General features: G+C 40.7%; 1 protein-coding gene across 1 annotated transcript in view; it reads left to right on the top strand.

Moving 5' to 3' along the window:
- Positions 1-16,598, top strand: part of cux2b (cut-like homeobox 2b) — a 161,298-nt gene that overhangs the window by 67,001 nt on the left and 77,699 nt on the right. Inside the window, exons 2-3 of the mRNA XM_041788433.1 lie at positions 1,983-2,093; positions 9,921-9,968. Coding sequence (XP_041644367.1) covers positions 1,983-2,093; positions 9,921-9,968 — 159 coding nt within the window. The remainder of the gene's footprint in view (positions 1-1,982; positions 2,094-9,920; positions 9,969-16,598) is intronic.

Raw genomic sequence — 16,598 nt, forward strand, 5'->3', positions numbered from 1 at the left:
GAGAATTACTGACAAGGAGTTACTAGAAAATTGATATGTTAGAACTTGTAAATACTTCCTTAATGTACCATATTCCCAAATTATTACTTGGTAATGGGCCAAATTATTACTAGATAATTACCACCTTATTCCTGAGACATTACTGGATAATTATACTTATTACTTTACAGTCACTTGGTAAATGGCTGCCTTAAAAAAGAGCTACCAACTTTATTGTCTCAAGCCTTAAGCTACATAATGTAATGTCTATATTGATTAAAAAATAACTACTCCTTTGTTGTATATACTTTAAGTTGACTTCTTAGATTACCTTAGTATTTCCAACAGTCTTCAAAGCCAGAGCTAAATTCTTAATTGTATAATTGTGATGGGATGTGTCTGTTATGATGGCTGTCATGGTGGAGCGTGGTCTACACTGTGAGTGGTCCCAGAATGCTTTGTGAGTAGCTTGCAGCACAGAAGGGCATTTTAACAGCTTTTCTCCCTCATTAAGTGAAATTTATCAGTGAAACTAAAATATTGGTTAACTGGAAAACACAGGAGATGGCCAGGGCTCAGCACTGCATCTCTTCTTGTCATATTTTGTGATTGTTTTGAGTGAGACCCCCTGGTAGCATAAATTACACACCGCACGTTTAATGTATTACCACTCAACCTCACACCCAAAGTGCTCTGCACAGCACAATCTGTACACCGAGTCTTACTTGAGCCACTCCCACCAAAAATAATCCAGGAACTTGAACCAGCAGCCCTTCAATTAACAGCCGACTCCTCTGACCGACAGGCTGCCACCATCCCACGAGACTGTCACTGTTAAAGTTTCACCCTTCCATTTTCTCTCTTTTTCCTTGTGCGATGATTTATTAAATTGCCTTTAAGTAAGACTGCAGATTAATTAAAACACAGTCAATTTAATTTCCCGTCGTCATATATAAATTCACAGTGGTAATTGAATCCCCCACTATGCTTTTTTTTTCACTGTAACCCAGCAGTTACAAAAGAAGATCCTCATCAATTACTGAGAATCACAGTCAGAATGAAGAGAAGGTGAACGTACAGTTGTCTGTTCCAGCGCTGCTCAGTACAGGAGAGTAGTGTTTGAATCTGTTTTCCTTTTTTTCCCTGTTTGCTGAAAGAGCCGGGAATTGGATGACTGATCAATAATATCGGATTTGTGGATGGCATGTGGTGCAGCTGAGTCCAGCATGAATGCATGGTTCTGATGCAGGGCCTGCAACACAGACAGCTTTGAATAGTGGATCAGACGGGTTGCATGGGTGGAGCTCTGATTTCATGGAACAGACATGTAAAGAAGCCATGTGCAGAGACATTAATGGAATAGTGATTAGGGCTGTTGTTGTAGCAAAAGGGTAATTTGGTTAAAGCTATGGAGGCTGCTGTCATGTATTGAAAATCTGTGCAGGATCAGTATAAAGATCGGTGCAAGCAATGGAAGAGAGATTGAAAAGAGGCTGAAAATAGATCTGACCTGTGGTAATTACGACAGCAAGCGGGGCGTTTGTATGTTTGAATCAGGTCTTGGCCGGGCTTAAAAATCAGCCTTTCATTTCAGGAAGAAGCTCTGTTTGTTTGCAAGGGTGTTTGTCAGGTTATTGGGTCTCTACACGTGACTCACCCCCCCCACTCACTCTCTCTCTGCCCCCTCTATCTCGCCCTTACTCCCTCACTGGCGCTCTATAGCCGTTGCAAGCATATTGATTATTTCAAATACTGATTATCTAAAAGGCCTTCTGCTACTGTAGCCATTGGATTTATTTTGGCTTAATTATTTATGGGCCAGGGCTAGCTGTAAGTATTACTGCTGTGAGATCATGAAGGATTACATTGTTAATATTCAGCAGTGTATTTTTATTTATGTACACTCTAAGCTTTACTGGATGAGCACTGGCAGGCTCCCTAAAGTGCCGTCTCTCTCCACTCTTCCTCCTCTCACCGCTTCTCTCTCTTTTGTGTGTTTGTAGAGGGAGCTAAACTCTGTAGCGTCTGAGCTGGCTGGTCGACAAGAGGAGAGCGAACATTCCCACAAGCACCTGGTAGAGCTGAGCAGGGAGTTCAAGAGAAATGTCCCTGAGGTGAGTCTAGCACCACCACCCCCACCCCTCATTCTCTCAACTCTGTGCCGTTTTCCTCGTCTCCTCTTCAGCAGGCGCTCTGGCGGTCTGTCCGTGTGCCTGCCACTGCTTGAGCCCCCGCATATGCCTTTTGTGCAGAGAATGATTTATTTCTTTATTTAGTAAAATCTGCATTAGTTAACATTAACACTACATAATACTTGTGAGAAGTCAGGGTTACCCCCCCCTTTCCCTCCTCTTCCTGTAGCTCAGTTAATATTTAAATGCCGAGGCCTTGCAGTAACGTTCGCCTCTGGCTGAGTGTGATGAGAGGCCAGGGGGGCTCATTTACAAAAGGTAAGCACAACTTTGCTGCTCACTTTCAACTGGAATGCTAAAGCGCCAGCTCATGAAAAACTTATCCTGCTGTCAAAATTGGCAGCTGATATTGACTTTCTCAAAATTTTGGGGATAAAACAGGAACAGGTATCTCTCCAAACATGTAAAAAACAGTGCTCTTGGCTAAACCTGATCTTTGAATGTTAATGAAGATGTGCTCCCACTGCACCAGCCCTCCAATATGACTTTTACAAGCATACTTTGTGGACTACAGTCACCTCATATTTAATCAGAGTAAAAAAGAAGAAATGAACATTCAGGTTTGAGAAGATGGTTTAGCATCTGTTCATGGTGATGATATTAGACAGGGGGGCAAGCAGGGGTGTCAAAACTATAGCCGGCAGTGGTCTGTGGTTCATTTATGTTTGGCTTGCAGCAGATTGTAAAGCAGGGCTGTTCAGTTAGTTTGGAGTGGGGGCCAATTCCTGAAAAAGCATCTTGAAGAAGGGCTGCTATCAAAAGTATTTACATATATTGTACTGTTGCATATTTGTCACACTTAAATGTTTCAGACTAAAAAAAAAAAATTAAATTACACAAAATTAACCTGAATAATTATGAAAGTCAGTTTTTAAATTATGATTTTATTTATTAAAGGGAAAAAAAGCCATCCAAACCTACCTGGCCCTATACAAAAAAGTCATGTGTGGGTCAAAATGGTCCGTTTTTAAAGTAATATAGATATTTCAGGGCAGAAATTATACATAATGTGCAGAAATTATACTTGATTTATCTTTGGGGCCACAAAAAAGGACCTAGGGGTCTGATTCGGCCCCAGGGCCTCCAATTGAATAGCCTGGTTGTAAAGCACTAGATTATGAGGTGGTTACTGATTTGTTTCAACACTTGGTGGCAGTGCTGAGTCAGTTCTCTAAATAAACATTTTGACAAGAGGAATAAGTAAATTGGCATCATAATATAAGAGGTAAAAAAAATTGTAAAGAGGATATATTGATCCTATTCCCTGATGAGTAAAGATAAAAGAATTACAGCAACAGATAGCAGCATTTTTATGCACCATCACCCCGATATAACCTGACATGCCAGATAGACTGTTTCATAAATCTATTGCATGGATATATTTCACATTCATCTAGGAGAGCACCCATAGAGAACGTTTGGGAAGGCCAGAACTTGCATTCATGACGGGCCAATCAGAGCGACAAGGTTGCATGCATGCGTAGCTCCAAAGTAATGTCTTGACTCTGCTGTAGTGCATTAACAGTGGAGCACGATGTGGATAAAACTTATTCTGAGGCCGGTCGCGAGAAGGCTGAAACATCTTCTACGCCCAAAGTAGCTTTTGGTGTACCTCTTTGCTTTTGTTTTAGTAAATAAATGTACAATTCTGATGAAGCTGCTGCTTTTGTACAGCTAATCCCTTCAGCTGTAGCAGCCATTGGCTTACACTAGAATTCGGCCTCGCCTGTATTGATCGTGAACTCATGCTGAAGCAGTTCGGAAAAGAGTGAAAGCATCTTTTCCATCTTGTAAAACTTTTGGTGTGGCTCTGTGCTCTTGTTTTCATGGAGAAATGTGGTCAAATTCTGATAAAACTGCCACTGAAGCTACATCCGAGCAAGCCGTTCCACCAGCAGCAGTACTGACACACACTACATCCACCACCTCCCCAACTCTCGCAAAGTCATGGCGAAGTAGCTCAACAGACAAGTGAAAAAAGCTGTCAGTGTGGCTCCTTGCTCTTTAATTCATTAAGACATGTGGTGCAATTCTGATAAAACTGCAGCTACATCTGAGCTCATTGCTACACACTAGAAGGTATTGCTATCAGCTTTCAGTACAACTAAACCCAGGCAGAAATAGCTACTGCCTCGTTCTCCTCAAAGACACTGATTGGTCTGAACTGTTCTCAAGATGGTACAACCAGGACTCTTCTAAGAGCTGGTTGTCCGACTAAACTGAACAATTGGGGAGGAGGGCCTTTGTAAGAGAGGTGACCAAGAACCTAATGGGCCCTCTGCCTGAGCTCCAGAGATCCTGTGTGGAGGACAACCATCACTGCAGCCCTTCACCAGTCTGGGCCTGTGGCAGAATGTCTAGACAGAAGCCTGTCCTCAGTGCAAAACACTTAAAAGCACACTTAGAGTTTGCATTAACCTCCGTGTGAAAGCCGTGTGATACACCAAAGGAAAGTTATGTCTAAGTAACAAAGTAATTTCTACATTTTTCTGTAAGCAATCCTCAGACAAAAAAAAAATACTGATAATAACAAGCAACAAAATTGAAAAAGTGTTGAAATTGATGTGCAATGGCAAATCTGTGAGCAGTGAGAAGTGAGGAAGAGTTGAGTCAAAAACAACTTATCAGAGCGATGGCTGCTACAACTGTACAGATGTTTGACTGTCTTAAAATAGATGTAAGTCACATGAGCCAACAAAAGGATAACTTTTGTCTTTTGTGACCTAAATTCAATCATAAACATTAGCAATTGTTCATCTCCTTCTACAGCAGTGCAAAACAAAAGCAGCTATTATGTGTCAGAATTACTTTACCTATTAGATAAATGATAAAATTAAAGGACCACTGTCAATACTATTTAAATGAAATTCAGTTATTTTCATCGTATTTTTAATATTTTTTGTTGTAGTGAAATTGCTTTAATCACTACATGACTAAAAACGTTGATATGAAAAATGTGCATGATTTCTAAAACACAATTAAAAAAATAAGTTTGTAAAACATGGAATTTGAGAGACAAGTTACATGGATTCAAGAAAAATTAGAAATCATCTCAAAAGGCACTTTAGTTGCTCTTTTGGCCTAAGATTTCTGTGAGGACATTCCTTCCTCAAGGGATTTGTTTAAAAAAATTTGATAAATGCAGCCCTTATTCCTTTAAATAATGTTTTTTTCAGTGTTCAGTCCAAGTTAATGAGACTTCAGCGGTCTCAGTTTACCAAGTACAGATGATGATTTGAATGAAAAATAAGGAAAAGTAGATTCTATTTCGATTTTACAATCTTTTTGATGTCAAACAAGCGTGTAATCATATCTTTATAAAACCTTGAAATAATGTTTATTTAATCCCTTAAAATTCCAAGGGCCTGCTGGCAGGCCAGCAGATATTTTTTTACTTTTCAGTTATTTACAAATGTAAATATAACATGTGATACACCAGCAGAAAGCTCTGATTCTCAAAATTCTGATCATATTAGGATAAATTCACCACAGCAGCCACAATTAATGCATTTGTCAGGATACAAACAATGATAAAGGTGACACAGCTGACCAGGCAATCATTAGCAAGGATATGTAGAAGAAAGGCCTGCCAACCTCAGCCCTCTTTGAAGTCTCCAGTTTGAAAATGCATATATTTTTCCCTCATAAAAATGTGTTAAATACTAATTTTCTGTTCTATTGTTATTAGCTTTGAACCTGAACTAGCTAAGGGTCCATGCTTTGGTCCAGTTGAGTTATCCAACTTATACCTCCCAGCCACAGGCCTCCGTTTCCCTATACAAATTAAGATGGGAAAAAATGTTTATCGAGTATTAGTCAACACCAGCAGAAGCTACAATGAGTCTGATAGTTTGAGAATAAACTTCAGATTGTTTGTGCTTATACTCCAAAAGGTTCAACACTGCATTCGTTTTAATTGTGGTATTCCTGGATTGGTGTTTTTGACTAATCAAACTTTGAATTCTTTGAAGGGGTTTTCTGCCACCCATTGATTCAGCCCACTCTGACACCAATGAGCAATAAACAAATTTGATCAAAATTCGGCAAGGATTTTGGAAATATGCAGACCATGCTGTTTTGGATTTCTGACCCATAATTCTCAGCACAATGGAGGATTCCTAACACAGCTTTAGCATTGGTTAAAGCACAGACATATGCGATACATACTGAGACAGATGCAGGAGCAGAGGGATTATAGAAAAAGTGGTCCATCCAAATAGTCTGCAGCGTTCATGTTGAGGTACGTACTTTGTTAGAGCATCTTTAGTACTCGCTGTCATTTGAATATAGTTAGGGATTTATAATGCAAGGAGAATCTTATCCTAGATAAATGAAAGAATCAGCTAAGTAGACGTGCAAATGGTCCTGCTCACAGTATTATCCTTTTGTTCTCCTCCTTCTGGAGCACGTCTCAACACTAAAGTTTATTCTCAGTGCAACTGGAAAGCACTTTAACTGCTGGTGGTTACCTTTCTGATGTTCGAGTTAACATTAACATATACCCTACATATGCCATCCATATTAAATTTTCTGACTTTTATCATACTTTTATCAGTAATAATACAAAGACCAGACTTGTGTGTGCCACTAATTGATGAACATTTCATTGTAATGGGAATGTTCTTTACAACACTGTTATTTTCATTTTCTTTACTTTATGTTAATAAAACACCAGATCCTCAATCCACCTCACTTTTGTACGGCAAAATGGCAATTAAGGTGGATTGCACTAAACACATGAAAAGCTAATGTGTGAATGATTCTGATATGATTTTGTTCTTTTTTTATTATCCTCTTTGAAATGATGATCCATTGACATGTAAGCTGAAGTCAAAGAGAATATTTTTATATTTTATAAATGAGCCCTCAGGCTATTTGCTGTGGCTATGCTGCCTGCCGATCTCAGCCCGAGTATGTAGTGTAGTGCTGTAATCTTGTCAGTATAATACAGGCATTTAAGACAGGATCAGGCTGTCACCACTGGCAGCACAATCCCCTTACCTGAGGCTGTGGGAGCTCGCACTAGTCTGGATCTCTGAGCTTTAATGCAAGCTGGTGGAAAGCCCCACTTTTCAAACATGCCTACTCAAACCCTTTAGGTTTAACTACTAATACCCACACCCACAAACAGAATACCTTACTTACACACATATGCAGTGTGTAAGTTTAAATGGAGACAATTGCAAACATTCACCGACCATTCTTTGGAAATTGTGTAACCCACTCATGCAGTTTTTTTTTTTTAGAAGATTCGGACATTCACCAATGTTTTCTTATCAGGGATTTTATCTTGAGAAAAAAATTCAAGCACACTTGCGAGTGGCCTTTCCCAAACCTCTGTACACCCCAGCCCAATTTGAAACCTTGAAATCTGCTAGGGCACTCCAAACAGTCATACAAGCATCATGTAAACCTCAGACTCCACATTATACATCATAACCAAGAAATCAAGAAATGCTCAGTTTTCATAGACATTATTTTTAATACAAGCATTTGCTGAGTCACAAAGTACTATTAAACAAGCTACCACCATTCATAATGTTTTGAATAGGCATTTGCAGTCACCTCGATTTTCTTTTCTAATATTTATTTCTACAAACGTAACATGACTCCACAAATTCTTTCATAGTAATGTAAAATGTCTCCAAAGACTCCGATGCTTCCAGTAGAGTGTCTAACTGAGAGTCACCAGTTAATCCAACACCAGTTAAACTATGACACCGGTTCCAACAACCGACAAATAAATGATAAACAAGGTGACGTGAGTTAAAATTCCTGACCATGCTTTGACTGCAGAAACTAAAATTGGTCCAGTTTACCTGGAATCCCTCATCCAGGTATACACTCCTTCTCTACGCTCAGCCAGAGAAAGGCACCTGGTACTTCCAGCACATTAGGCTCCTAAGTCACTAGCCCAACTCTTCTCTTCTGTTGCCCCTAAATGGTGGACTGAATTACCTAAGTCCATTCGATCCACAGAGCCCCTCTCTACTTTCAAGAGAAAGCTAAAGACCTAACTCTTTAGAGAACACTATGCACATCTCACATTGATTATTGGTTGTTTCATTGTTGATGTTCATTTGAAAAACAAAAAAACAACAAAAAACTTTTATACATTATGTGCTTTGCCTTTAACACTGCATGGCAGCACCAGCCAGTCCAGCTGGACTTGAAGCACTTTGTGGCACTTACTGATGTTGTTTCTTCTTATCTAGATCTTTGCTTGTGTTGTTCTTGCTCTCGAATGTATGTCACTTTGGATAAAAGTTGCTAAATGACATTGTAACATTGTAACTTTTGCAACGATAAAAAGTGCATTTGGAAAGTATACAGACCCTCTTTACCTTTGTCAGTTTTGTGATGTTGCAGCCTCATGCTGCAGAAAAAAAAACAATTTTTTCTCTCATTAATTTACACTCAGTACCATCATAACAAAGTGAAAACTGAATTTTAACATTATTTTGCAAATTTATTAAAAAATAAGAAAACTGAAATATCACATAAGTATTCAGACCCTTTGAAAAAAAAAAGAAAAGAAAAAGGAAAAAAAAGAAAAAAGAAATTTAGCGTAGGTTCCTCCCATTTCTTTGGATCTTTGCTGAGATGTTTCTACACCTTGATTGGAGTCCACCTGTGCAAAATTGGAAAGCTACACGCCTCTCTACAAAAGGCCTCACAGGTGACAATGCATATCAGAGCAAAAACCAAGCCATGAGGTCAAAGGAGCTGCCTGCAGAGCTCAGAGACAGGATTGTTGACAGGCATACATCTGGGGAAGACTACCAAAATCTCTGGATCTCTGGAGCTAAGTCCAAGCGACCACTGGGTTCTTGGTCACCTCTTCTTCCACGGCTGCTCAGTTTGGCTGGTTGACCAGCTCTTGGAAGAGTCCTGGTTGTGCCAGACTGCTTGTGTTTGGGAATTATGGAGGCCACTGTGCTCATGGGAACCTTATAAGCAGTGGAATATTTTCGTAGCCTTCTCCAGATCTTTGCCTTGCAACAATCCTGTCTCTGAGCTCTGCAGGCAGTTCCTTTGACCTCATGGCTTGGGTTTTTGCCTTCATATGCAGTCAGATGTGAGGCCTTCTATATAGAGGTGTGTGTCTTTCTAAATCATGTCCAGTTAATTTAATTTACCACAGGACTCCGATCAAGGTGCAGAAACATCTCAGCAACAGTCAAGAGAAATGGGAGGCACGTGAGAAAAATTTTAAGTGTTTTTGCAACGGGTCTGACTACTTATATCAATATGATTTTTTTAAAATTATTTTTAATAAATGTGCAAAAATATTCTTAAATAAGTTTTGACTGTAGCGTCAGGCTGCAACACACAAAAAATGAAAAATACTTTCTGAATGCACTGTGCACCTATTGTATTTTCTATGTTACCAAAGCAAAATTTGCATTCGCTTCTGTATTGCAAGGGCATTGTTTTCTTCAAATCAAAATCAGGGATGCAACCAGTTTAGTAGTTTGAGAATGAGTCATGAATCCAGTGTAGGTGTTTGTCGGGAGCTTTAAGAACAAATTCAGGAAAATCTTCAGAAGATAGAGGTGAGGGAAGCCCATTGTGCCTCATCACCAGTAAATTCAGATGAATTGCACTTGAATTGGAACTTACAGAGAATATGAAAGATTAAAGATTTTCAGTCCTTTTTTCATGGGGCCAATCTGTTTCCCAAACAGGTGGAGCATCTGCAAAATCTAAATATCTGAGGCTGAGTATGCTTGTGTTGTCTTTACATAGGAAGTCCGGGAGATGGTGGCACCTGTTCTCAAGAGTTTCCAGGCTCAGGTAAGGCCCATTTCTTTCTCAGTAAACATGTATATTTCTATTTTCTGACTCTGCAGAATAAAACCTGCAAAAGCTCAGTAGATTTAGCCTTTTAACAATGATTACCTAAGCATAATAGTGGATGTTATGTGTACATTGACCAATGCAGATCACTGCGCCTGTAGAATGAATGATTAAATAGACAGTGCGAGGAATCCATGGCACACTTTTCTCTCGCTGCTCATCTGGTGCTTATTGACTGATGCCTTTTCTGTCAAAGTGAAGTAGCATCTATCTGCCATTAGATGATCAGATATCTGGCTTCTCATATTTTCTTGGCTGAGACAAGCCCTCATTTCCTGTTGTGATGGTGCATTCAACATGCCCTCTCTGACGTCGCCATATTGAAAAAGTCATCTGATACCTACCAAGACTCTGCTCCAGCCATTAAACCAAGGTCATAAATCACATTTGTGAGCTGCGTTATGGTCTGCAAAGCCTTGCCTTATGGAAATGATACCACAAATATGTTTTCAGTCTCGCTCTCCCCTCTAAACTCCCGCTCAGCACTAACCTGAAAGCCCTATCATTGGTAAACATGAGAACACTCAGCATGGATTGTTCAGTTCTCTTGGAAGTGATTATTGGCAGATTCTTTTTAATGCTTTATAATTGACTGTGCCCGTGCAGCCGTGTTCTCTGGCAGGAGCTATCACATTCTTCAATACCCAACTCCGCCATACTCTGTGGTTGATTTGTGTGCTAATTCAATTACTCCACTGTAAAGTCGCACAAATATCAGAAGCACCCTTCCACATCTTTATTGTGCAAACAGGAACCCACAGGATTAATTTAAGCACCATTGATGTCTGCCAACTGGGAGTCTAGAGATGTTTCATAGTAGATAAAATAGATGGCTGATAATGAGCGATGATTTTTTTTTCTTGTTAGCTGCAGGCCTCTCTGGGTACCTCTCGGTCTCTCTTGTGTAACTTCCACAGGCTTATGTTCTGCACATTGATAAGTACACCAGCTTGCAGTGAAAACGTCTGGCTACTATTTGATCTCGAGGTAACTCCATAAACCATAATAGTATAATCCTTTGGTGTTTTCTGATACACTTTGACCTTATTGGTAATGTCAAACAGCTTGCAGAGGCTGGTGAACTTTACCCAGCAGTCGTCTTCATGACCTCGGTGTAAGCTGTGGGACCTCGACCTGCTGCTGCAGGGGGAGAAGGAGGAGCTGGATGCGCCTGTTTGGCTGTGTGGTTTGGGGGAGAATTAAGCTCCCCTGCAGCTGCACTGTACAGGTGGTGAAATATAGAAGAGTCCTGGTGCGTCTGTGTCTGCGTGGCTGTATATATGTGAGAAAGAACTGGGTCCTTTCTTCCAGCCGCCCTCCCCTCCACAAGATTCAGAGGCCCAGAGGAGTGCCTCATGGTATTTGGACCCTCATCATGCCACTTCTAAAGGAGAAGTCGGCTCCTTTGAAGTGTTTGCGACATGACAGGTTCTCTTTCTTTTCTTTTTCATTTCAATGTTCCCCACCCACTTTCTCTCTCTTCTCCCGTCCAATCTCGCCTTCTAATTATCGCTAACCAGGCGACTGATTAGAAACACGTTGCCGACCTAGTTTTTTTTTCCGAGGAGCTGGAGGAGGAGAAAGGGTTAATCCCAGAGCTGGTGGCTGTCATTGGTCGCTTCCCTCCTTCTTCTCCTCTTTTTCGTTCTGCTCTCCTCTTTCTTTCCCTGGAAGTTTGCTAATGAGGTCCCGTCAGAGCTGAGGAGAGGTGTTAATTTGGCCTTGTGAAGTAGGAAGGAGATTAAGGACAGTGAGGAGCTGAGTTTACGGCTTAAAATACACCGCTGTCCTTATTAATCCACAGGGCCCTGGGAGACCGGCGTTTTTGGTTTTATAATGAACACTGTCTTATAATGAAGGTAATTTTAATAAAAATTTACGGCGAAGAAGAGGAGATGGTACATGTCTCCGTGGTCTCAGGCGCACCTTTGGGGCTGGGGGATATGACAGTTATTTCTCAAATAACCGATCACAGGAGAGACAGCCTGTTGGTCCACACTGTTCACACAACTTCCACAGCTCTGGCATGCTTTCTGATCGTTCAAAAAGCAGTCTTCACCAAGTCTCACCAAGGCTATGTGGGCTTCTCAATGCAATTTACACCTGCTTCTCACTTCAGGGTGAAACTCCCCTCAGGATAAACCTTTCTGATGGTGGAAGGAAAAACAGTAACTAGTATATTTGTATCTTTTCTTTAGGAAAATCAAGTTCATTGTCTTAATAAGCCTGGATGTGAATACCAGTTCCAAATCAACCAGTCATTCTATTTTCCTCTTCTCTTCTTGATGCTGTTTGGTGCTAAGAAAAAGAAAACAGCAGTATGGGTCCCTAATTACTGAAACTTGCTTTACAATGATAATCCGTAGAGTAATTTAGCGTGCACAATGAGAGTTGTGGTGCTTGCGCAGATGGAGATTCTGATAAATAGTTTGTAACGTGTAATTAGCAGCTCTGCCGGTTACATACCATTAACCCCTCAAGCTCAGGAATCATTATTGGCCCTCATTATCAAGCAGCAAGGTACGATCGAGCTGACTAGACATCAAAAACATCAAACAGCTATTAAAGCGCTGCAAACTGGGGGCCGTCGGACACCTGTTTATGAGTCTAACTGTGCCATTTCTTCCCCTGAGGTTGGGATGTGATGATGTGGGGGAAGACAATGTTTTTATGTATGTTGTTGCTTGTTTTCTGTGAGAGCACAGGAGGTATTTTTTACCTAATAGCAGCTTTTCAACTCCATGATACAGAGTAAGTCATCCCAAAATGGCCCCTGAATCTCACTAACTTCTAGAATGCCTTTATTGTCATTGTGCAGGAAGTAAAACTAAATAAATGAAGAAGGCTACAGTGCCTGTAAAGAATAGTCACCCCCTCTGTTGTTTTAATGTTTTATGTATTTCAAAAGTCAATCATGGTCAATATTTTTTTTTTTACCCAAAAAGACAAAAAAATCTCTTTAATTTCAAACAGATTTCTACAAAGTAATGTCAATTAAATAAAAATAAGTATTGTAAAATTAATGACTGCATTAATATTCACCCCCTTTAAGTCAGTATTGAGTAGATGCACCTTTGGCTGCAATAACAGCACTGTGTCTGTGTGGATAAGTCTCAGTCAGGCTTGCACATCTCTTACTCTATTCTTCTTTTCAAAACTGCTCAAACTCTGTCAGGTTGCACATGGATTGGGGGTTACAGCCCTTTTCAAGTCCAGCCATAAATTTCCTATTGGATTGAGGTCTGCGCTTTGACTTGGCCACTCCAGAACGTTCACCTTGCTTACATTTCTGTGTAGCTTTCTCTGTCTGCTTCAGGTCATTGTCCTGCTGAAAAATAAATCTTCTCCCAAGCCGTAGTTCTCTTGCAGACTGAATAAAATTGCCCTCCATAATTTTCATGTATTTTGCTGCATTCATGTTGCTCTCTACCCTTACAAGCCTTCCAGACCGGCTGCTGAGAGGCATCCCCACAGCATGACGCTGCCACCACCATGCTTCACAGTGGGTATGGAGTGCAGTATTTGTTGTCCGCCCTGATGGCCAAAAAGCACCATGAAGTCTACCCTAGTCCAGGTTTAATGAGTTTTCCCAAACAGTGGCTTTCTCTTTCCCACCCTTCCATAAAGGTTTGACTGGTGTAGAACCCAGCCAGCAGTTGTTGTATGCAGAGTCTCTCCCATCTCAGCTGCTGAAGCTTGTAACTCCTTCAGAGTAGTCAGAGGTGTCTTGGTGGCCTCTCTCATTAGTCTTCTTTCTTGCACGGTTGTTCAGTTTGTGAGGACGGCCTGATCTAGGCAGATTTACACGTGCCGTATTCCTTCCATTTCTTGATGATGGATTTAATGAAACTCTGGGGGATGTTCAGTGCCTTGAAATATTTTTATCCATCCCCTGACTTCTACTTTTCAACAACCTTTTCTCTGAGTTGTTTGGAGTTTTCTTTTGTCTTCATGGTGTAATGGTGGCCGGGAATACTGATTCACACTGATTCACCAGTGACTGGACTTTCCAGACACAGGTGTCTTTATACTGCAGTCACTTCAGACAGATTCACTGCATTCAGGTGATCCCTATTTCACTAATTGTGAGACTACTAGCATCAGTTGGCTGGGCCTCTGTTGAATCAGTTCAGTCACTTTAAAGGGGATATTTATGCAGTCACTTACTTTACATCACATATTTTTATTTATTGGACATTACTTTGTAGGAATCTGTTTTAACTTTGACATTAAAGAGTTTTTTTTAAATTCTTTTGGTCAGAAAAGCCAAATTATTTTGGCCATGATTGATCTATAAAACCAATAAAAGGGTAAATTATCCAAGGGATTAAAAACTTTCTATAGGCACTGTCTGAAAGCAGGACAAACATAACACACACTCTAAAGCTTATAAAAACCATTAGAATACCACTAATCATTGAGATATTGCACTTTTAAGAAATTTGTTGTTTGAGCCAAGAAATTAAAAGTGAAAGTGAAATCATGCCGTAGCATCCCCAGTTTTGATTGCCCAGCGAAAGAGGCTATTTTCTGTTTTGCTTGTTTTTTTCTGCATCTGTTGTGCTTTACAGAAGGCAATCCAAATGTAAGATACGTAAACCTACACTATAATAACATGGTTTCATATTATATAATGCCAGGCCATGCATGGGATCATCAGAGTGGAGAGAGGTGATGATTGATAAAAGTCATATTGAGTTTTAAGATTCTAGCTCTAATTCATCAGTAACATCTCCAGCTGTGTTTTCAGCCAAATAGTAAAAAAGTACTTTGCCTTAGATATGACCAGAGTCAGGGTGCAGATGAGAGTTACAGTGTTTTCAGACACCTTACCCAGAGTGCCTTGCCCTGAGCTCGCCCGCCGTGCAGCGAGGTAGACAAACACCGTCTTTGATCATCCTTCGAGAGACGACCAGTTCTTCCTCCTTTTGATTAATTCCTGAAGGAAATGATAATTTCTCTTGAATGTATGAATATGTTATGAATAGTGGAATGAATCAAAGAGTAAAGGATAATAATTAATTACAGCGCTATGATAAAAGGCTGTGGGTGTTATGACGCAAGCTTCCTCAGTGTCATTATGAGAGGCTCCGTAATTACCTTTCTGCACGAGCCAGCGCTCCTGGCGGTGCTGGCGGTGAGAGTGCCGCTCACTGAGTGAGTCTAACGGTCATAAAGCTTTTCCCTGCCTAATTGTCTGAGGGGCTCTATGGCACTTTCATAGATGAGGGACTGCGCCGTTAGGAAAAATGCTCGGCGACGGTGAGCTTTTCCAGCTCAATGAAGACAGATCTTCATCATGGGCTAAACCTTGCAGTTATTAGGTACAAAATGCTTGAATGGATGGCTAGCCTGGGAAGGTAGGGATGGAACAAGCGAGCATCACATTCATACGGTTTAAGGCAAAAGCAGCTTCCAGGCTGTGCACAATTTTACAATCAAGTTAGTGTTTATTTGAGTGTTTATTGTGAATTATAGTCTCATGTTTCTGTGCCAACAAGAAGAGAAAGTGCCACACACTTATCTCTGAATATTCCCTTTGTGTTATCATGCCTGGCCTACCTTATGTAAGTTGCATTTACTATACCTTCCCACTCTTCTCACTCACTCCCACTCTTCCATCCTCCCCTTCCTCCCCCCTGGCTATGACCAGACTGCTCCACAGTGGGCTGACGAGGTATCTCTAATGCCTGTCTCCAGCTCAGCTGTCTCAGGCTCATTGAGCAGCAGGCCGGGCCCAGGATCTCCAGGCCATTACCTATTCACAGCACGTCCAGGCCTCCAGCCTATTGTTGGGAACATAATGGGCTCCAGGGCCATGTAAACCACCGGCTCTCTGCTCCTGGTTTATCACTTGTGTCCTCTTCATACTAAAGAGAGGGAAGTAAGGTAGGAGGCAGGACGGTAGGCAAAGGAGGGTGAGACGGAGCAGAGTGGAAGAGATGTGGGGGACGGGGCATCGGAGTGTAATTGGGCATTAGATAATACCTTCCTGGAGTCTTTAACGTCCTCTGTATCTCCAGAGGATGAATGTCCTCGCCTGTTCTTCACATCAGCACAGAAAAAGCAGCTTTGACCTGAACTTAATGCACTTCTGTTCACTTACTGTTTCACTCTTTATTACTTTAAAGTTTACCTTTATTGATTAGTGTTAGTCAAAGACAGACAAGCGTCTATGTGGATATTGGATCAAATATTGTGAGGCAGTCCGTGTTACCTCTGATTCTTCTCCTACTCTAAAGCCAGAGCCCTTCATTGACAAATGAACAAATGGTCAAAGGCCTTTTAAGTCTTACTTTGAAGCTTTTTATTGAGGTTCAGACAAATTCACAAATCCATTTCAAACACAAAACTATTGAGCAGACCGTTAACAATCGGCTGCTTTCTTATATCAAGATCGTCACTTGTTGTATAACAGCTTTTTGGCATTTTTTCCAACATTTCTGAAGTGAGCCTGTGTAGTTTCTGCTGAGCTCTGCCCAGTGAGGAGCAAATTACTGAAAAGTAGTTATGGTTACTTTTACAGGTCACTTGTTTCTTTAGAAGGAACCTTTAGCATTGCTGAAT

The sequence above is a fragment of the Cheilinus undulatus genome, linkage group 5 (genome assembly GCF_018320785.1).
Source record: "Cheilinus undulatus linkage group 5, ASM1832078v1, whole genome shotgun sequence".
In the NCBI taxonomy this organism is placed as follows: Eukaryota; Metazoa; Chordata; class Actinopteri; order Labriformes; family Labridae; genus Cheilinus; species Cheilinus undulatus.